This window comes from Clupea harengus, chromosome 6 (genome assembly GCF_900700415.2).
Source record: "Clupea harengus chromosome 6, Ch_v2.0.2, whole genome shotgun sequence".
NCBI classification, from domain to species: domain Eukaryota; kingdom Metazoa; phylum Chordata; class Actinopteri; order Clupeiformes; family Clupeidae; genus Clupea; species Clupea harengus.
In genome coordinates, this window is record NC_045157.1 from 13308960 (window position 1) to 13315218 (window position 6259).

The 6259-nt window shown below is 46.9% G+C and overlaps 1 protein-coding gene across 1 annotated transcript; it reads right to left on the minus strand.

The window, feature by feature from the left end:
- Positions 1-742: 742 nt before the first annotated feature.
- LOC105908126 (insulin-like growth factor II) lies at positions 743-5827 on the minus strand. Its single transcript, XM_012836601.3, has 4 exons — positions 5606-5827; positions 5106-5256; positions 3902-4056; positions 743-2929 (listed from the first exon to the last, which is right to left on the minus strand). Exons 1-4 carry the CDS (start codon positions 5678-5680, stop codon positions 2510-2512), a joined length of 801 nt encoding a protein of 266 aa, XP_012692055.1. The 5' UTR covers positions 5681-5827; the 3' UTR covers positions 743-2509.
- Between the last annotated feature and the right edge of the window lie 432 nt (positions 5828-6259).

Genomic DNA, 6259 nt, shown 5'->3' on the forward strand with positions numbered 1-6259 from the left:
CCTCTGCTTACTGACGCCCTGAAACGAGGATCGTTATTGTTAACCGAGGATCGTTATTGTGAAAACATCATTCACCACCCCCCCCCACACATCAGCTTCTGCAGCTTGCATGCAGCAGTTCTAGATCTTTTCAACTGGGGGCCTAGTTGTTATGTTGGATTTTTTTCCTTTCTTGGTGGTCTGTTAAGGCCAGTTACTGAAAATGATTTTGTAACACAGCCTCTCCCCCATTGTGGGGACCCTATTGGGGTGGTGTTCAGTTTGTTGACGAAGAGTCAATCCCCCCCCCCCGCCAAAAGGCACAGCCACCCAGGGGAGGGTCCAGTAATGACTTTCCCAGCTGATTGGAGCGTGTGTCTGTAGGAGCGCTGGGGATACTGCCGTGCACACTGGTGTCTGCTGAGGTTGTCCACTGGTGTTTACGTCTACATTACTGACCACTCTCACACGAGAATCCCTCGGGCTAAAAATCTCATGCAGACCACACACATGGCCACACACACACCATTCAGACCACACTCAATACATCCAGATTACAAACTACAGATAAAAACACACACACACACACACGCCACATCCAAATATAAAAAAGAACACATCAAGATTACCACACATACACACACTTAATATCCATTTCCCACTAGACACATCCAACACACCAAACTCATGCAGCATCCAGAGGCCCATGTGAAGGAGCTCTCACGCCAGAGACTGGCTGAAATGAATCAGGCCACAGCACAGCTTTAAAAGAGCACTTGGACTTTACTCAGTGGGAAAACCAGAAGGAAAGGAGGACGTTTTTGTCTTGTTTTTTGTTTTGTTTTTTACAAAGCATCTACAGAACGAAGCAGTACAAGGTAAAAAGAGAAACATACAAAAGAGGCTTGTCAACAGTTGTGCATCTGTGCTGAGTACGTATTTCATTTGGACCATATTTAATAATCATATTTATTTTTTTTAATAAGAAAATAAATAATGCCTTTGTACAGTGCTTTGCCTGTGTCTGAGCAAAGAGAGAAACATCAGACGGCTCATTCCAGGCACAGGGAAGAAAAGACTACGGAACAAAATCATTCTGGTGAAACTCCTCCTGCTCCAGAGCGGCCTCAAAAGATAAAAATGCATTCTAAAGCAGCGTTCCAAAGACTGGAGATTCTCAAGGGCAGGTAATACTTCAAAACATTCCAGGGAGCACAACTCACCCTAAACAGACATTCCATAAAAAACAGATCGTTTTACAGAGATGGAAAACTGAAATTCACCTCACGTGATTCAAATGACATTGAAAACTTCTTACATTTGTGACATTGGTACCACAGCATTAGAAAATATGCATTGCATTGCTAAATACTTAATACTTGGAAAAAAATGGAAAATTGTTCTTTGTAATGCATGTTTAATACAGTTATCATTATCACATATGTTTTCTGAATTCTGTGGGAAAATTAAACAGATTCAAGTATTTCCATGTGTGTACTAGAAGAATAGAATGACCGATAGCCTTATTGCTTTTTTCCCCCTCTTGACATTTTTAAGCATTCCCATATGTACATCTTCAGAATAGTATCTGGAAAAACTGACAGCGATAGAAACAATAACAGATATGTCTATGACGGCTTTGCAAGATTGTGGTGGTAGTGCAGTATACAGTGGCCTATGCTCATTGAAGTTTATGGCTACTATCTTCAGTCTTTGTCAGTCTGACGCACATCTGTTCACTCAACGTGTGATTCTTTGGTTCCCCCATTTTCATTCCTCTCGGAGACGCTAACAAACACTGACCTCCCGGCTCTGCTCAGTCACAAATCAAGCTTTTTTTCTTCTCTCTCATTATATATGTCTTTCTCTTTTAGAACGCCACGCTTTCCTTAAAACGGAAAGCACAGTAAAAATGATACAAAGTTACAAAGAAACACAATTTCAAAGCAGACTTTCCTCTTCTCCCATGTCTGCCTCTCCCATAGATAGCACCAAAAGTGATCAGACTGACTCCATCTTCAAATGCTCTTTTGTTTTTTTGTCACGAGTAGTCTGTCGCCCTTGGTCGTCTCTAGGGTAATCTAAAGGTGCAGCGGCACAAACCTCACTCACTCAGTGAAAAAAAAAAAAAAAAACACAATTATTATTCTTTCGTGTGATCTCATTGGTTGCGGGCGCCTTTATATTGCGAGGAGCTCTGAGGGTTGATGGTTTACTTTTATGGCTCCTCGGCGACACCCAACACACCTCTTTTGCCTCCGGACAAGTCTGTTTCAACACACACACATCTGTCTGAGACAGACAGCGCAGGGTAGAGAAAGTAAAAGGATGTGTGTGTATGTGTGTCAGAGTGTCAGTGTGTGTGTGTGTGTGTGTGTGTGTGTGTGTGTGTGTGTGTGTGTGTGTGTGTGTGTGTGTCAGAGTGTCATTGTGTGTGTGTGTGTGTGTGTCTCTATCAGTGTGAATCAGACATAGCAGGAAGGTTTAGGGTGGGTAGCACTCAGTTCACTCCCACGAGAGTTTCCAGTCTTCACTTGCGGGCGGTGTGGATATGAAGAGGCAGCGTGCTGCGCCACGGTGTCAGGGGTCGTCGGACGCGGCCATCCCTCCAGGCGCTGGCACGGCCCGCTTGAACAGAGCGCTTGCTGAACAGTGACATGATGTCGGCTTCTTCGTGGGGGCCGAGTGTGTGAAGAGCACGTCTGCTGAGCAGCGGCCTGGCAGCGAGAAGCTGGCGTCGGCTGACGTCCGTCTGAGAGCCGGCACCAGGGACAGAGGGTGGGCGTCTGTTGAGAGCTCTGCGCAGAGCGGCGTCTCTCGCGCCATCGCCGGGCGCCAGCAGAGGGTGTCGCGGGAAGCGGGACCTTGTGGGTAGACCGCGGCGCAGCCTCTGAACTGACTGCCTCTGCCACAGAGAGAAGCGCACATGGTGTGGCCTTTGGACAGTTTCCTGTACAGAGAGAGAGAGAGAGAGAGAGAGAGAGAGAGAGAGAAGTTGTTAATACATCAGCAGTGTTGTGAAAAAGCCCTCAAAAACAACTGGATTCACCTTCAGGCATTCCATTTCCAGGAAGGACAGGGCAGGGTTTCCACACTGGTTCCCTGGTTCTGTTCAGCTGGCGAGTTGTTTTGTAAGAGGAGTTGTTTTGTTTTGTTTTGTACTGGAATCTCTGCCAGCTGGACTGGCGAGGCTTCACACATGCTGGTGCCAACAGAACACAACACCCACACGCACCTCGAGTGGGCACGGAGACATGACATCATCACCCTAACTGGCCAATAGGATGCCGCTATTGCATGTTACCATGGATACATGTTTGTAGAACTGCACTTGCTGGTAGTGAGTAACCAACTTTAGCACAAAGTTCAATATCTTCTAAGGTATCCTGCCAGAGTGTGGGAGCTTATGCGTTTTTGTGTGTTTGAGTGTGTGTGTGTGTGTGTGTGTGTGTGTGTGTGTGAGTGAGTGTGTTTGTGTGTGAGAGTGTCTTCAGTAGACACGCATGTAAATTGACAGGAAAGTATTAAAAAGTGAGTGTGTGTGTGTGTGTGTGTGTGTGTGTGTGTGTGTGTGTGTGTGCGCGTGCATGTTAATGTGTGTACAGGTATGGGTGTTTATGCATGTGAGAGCAGATTCTTCTTGTGTGTGTCTAACTGTGTGCTTCTACTTGTATTTGTGTGTGGTGTGAATAAGTGCGTCTCCCCATTGCCATGTCCTTGTGCATGTGTTTCCACTGACCTATGTGTGTACACATGTGTGGGTGTGTGTTTGTGTTATGTATGTGTGTGCATATATGATGTCTGTGTGTATGTATGTGTGTACGTATGTACGTATGTATGTATGTATGTATGTATGTATGTATGTATGTATGTATGTATGTGTGTGTGTGTGTGTGTGTGTGTGTGTGTGTGTCTGTCTTACCCCAAGAAGAGCAGGTAGGATGTGTTGGCTGAGGTCTCTCTCAGTGACGCTGGGCTTGGCGCAGTATTGCTCCAGCAGCTCCAGAGCACAGCTCCTGAAGCAGCACTCCTCCACTATCCCCCCCTGGTAGCGCCCTCGCACGCGGTGGGGCCGGCCTATAAAACAGAGAGGGGGGGGGGGGGGGTGTCATTCTTCACGTATGGATCATGGACGTATCTAATTTTTTGTAAAGTATGCAGCGCGAGGAAGATTGGCATTGACTGTTAATGCTATAAAGGTTTCTCTTTCTATATCTATTTCTCTCTCTCTCTTCCTATGTGTGTGTGTGTGTGTGTGTGTGTGTGTGTGTGTGTGTGTTTCCTTGTCTATGTGTTCAGCAAGAAGTCAAACTGCAGTAAAAGAAAGGCTGAAATACTGCTGGCCTGCCCTCTGCAAACACACATGCATGCGGAGCACAAACACACACATGCACACGCACACACACACAGAGAAAGACAGACACAGCCCCCCACAAAGAATAGAAGAACAAGATTATTACACATCTAAATAAAAGCTTGGACAGCTCAGCAGAGAGAAGACGAGAGATAGAGAAAGAGATAGACAAAGAAAGAGAGACGTATGTATGTGTGTGTGTGTGTTTGACAGAGATAGAGAGAGGGAGAAAAAAGAAAGTGAAAAGTGTGCTTTAAAGAAACAGAAATAATAAATAAAGCGTATGATGTATTAAAAAGTATGAAATGAGAGATGAGAGAGCAGAAACAAGCACCCACAGTAGAGCTCTGCATCAACAGAACCTCAGGACAGGGTACTATCCACCTGTGACATTTATACAGTCAGGCTACCTCTGCATGTACGCACGCACGCACACACATATTCTGTTCAACTGCCTCACACACTGTCCTTTGTCAGGTCTACCACACAGTCTCACACACTTTGACCAGCCAGCAAATAATCCCATAGAAGTCAATCTCCTGAGTGCCACTGCACTCCTCATCCCACTCACCCACAGAGGGGGAAGAGAGGGGGAAAACGTGAGAGTGAGGGCTGGGGGGTGTGTGTGTTTGTGTGGGTTGAAATAGGGCAGCCCCAGTTCTACACTGAAAGATCCCTTAATGGCTCGTCATCGTCGATTATAAGGTGTCAAAGCGCTTGTACAATCGCTTGTACAGTGGCTATGTGTGCTGTAGTTGTTTGATGGACTTACTGAAGTAGAACCCCCTCTCTCCACAGATGAACTGGAGAGTGTCCACCAACTCTCCGCCGCACAGAGTCTCCGTAGGCGACACTTCGGCGATGCACAAGCTCAAAGACAAAGCCAGAATCAGAATTCGACCGGGGGGCGACACGCCTCTAACCTGCGGAGGGCAAACGTAAACAAACCAGGGAGTGAGACTCCTCAAACACAGTGTTGCATCAAGTGTGTTTCTGCGATATGTGCTCCATTCTGATTTCAACTTGAATTGTCTGTGGTTTCAACAGGTACCCACAGCAACACCATATGCCCAAGATGATGACCCGCTTCAAATCACGATAAAGACATTAAATCACACATCGGAGGAAAGCGTAAACAACAGAGTGCTGCACACCTGGGTTAAACCTCAAGTGCACGCACGTGTATCCCAAAACCGACTCCAGTCGGGTACAATTCGACAGAAGTCGGTAGATTCAAATTCAAGAAACAGTTTTCGTGCGCTCGGGGCTTACCGTTAAGTTTGCTTTTCGCTCTCTCCTGCAGGTGCTGCACGGTGCGTGTTGTGCGCGGTGCTGTCGCTCCTCCATGCTGTAGTTGAACTGGTTAGTGTGAGTGTGTGGCACAGAGAAGTTGCACACGCAATGGGGTTAGTGTGTGAGCTGCTGCATGAGTGTCTGGAAGAGATGTCCGGGCTGCCTCGGTACGCGCGCGACAGACGGAATTTGGTAGCGAAAGGCAATTTATACCAAACCCGCCCCTCGCGCCCCCTCTCCGTTCTGTCTCCCCTGCGCATGTGTGGACTTCTTGGAGTAAACTCTCTTTCTCGCTTGTCCTCACATTCGCGCATACGAATACACAGCCACAAACAGACGTCCACTCACACGAAAACCTCAGACAATGTAGTGAAAAGTAGTCTTCAGGGAGGCTCGTCTCGTTTCCTTCTGCATGAATGGCGAGCGCAAATTACTCCACCGTTAACTCCATTAATCACACCGCCTTCACTACTACATCTGCTTAGTGCCACAATGACAGAAAATAGAACACATGCTAAGCAAGAGGCCGTCAGTGGTGCACCACTACAGTCTAGACGTCCAGTAATCCTTCATGTAAGACGACAAAATACAGCGATTCCAGTGTTCAGAAGTCGTGGGCCCCCACCAGAAGCA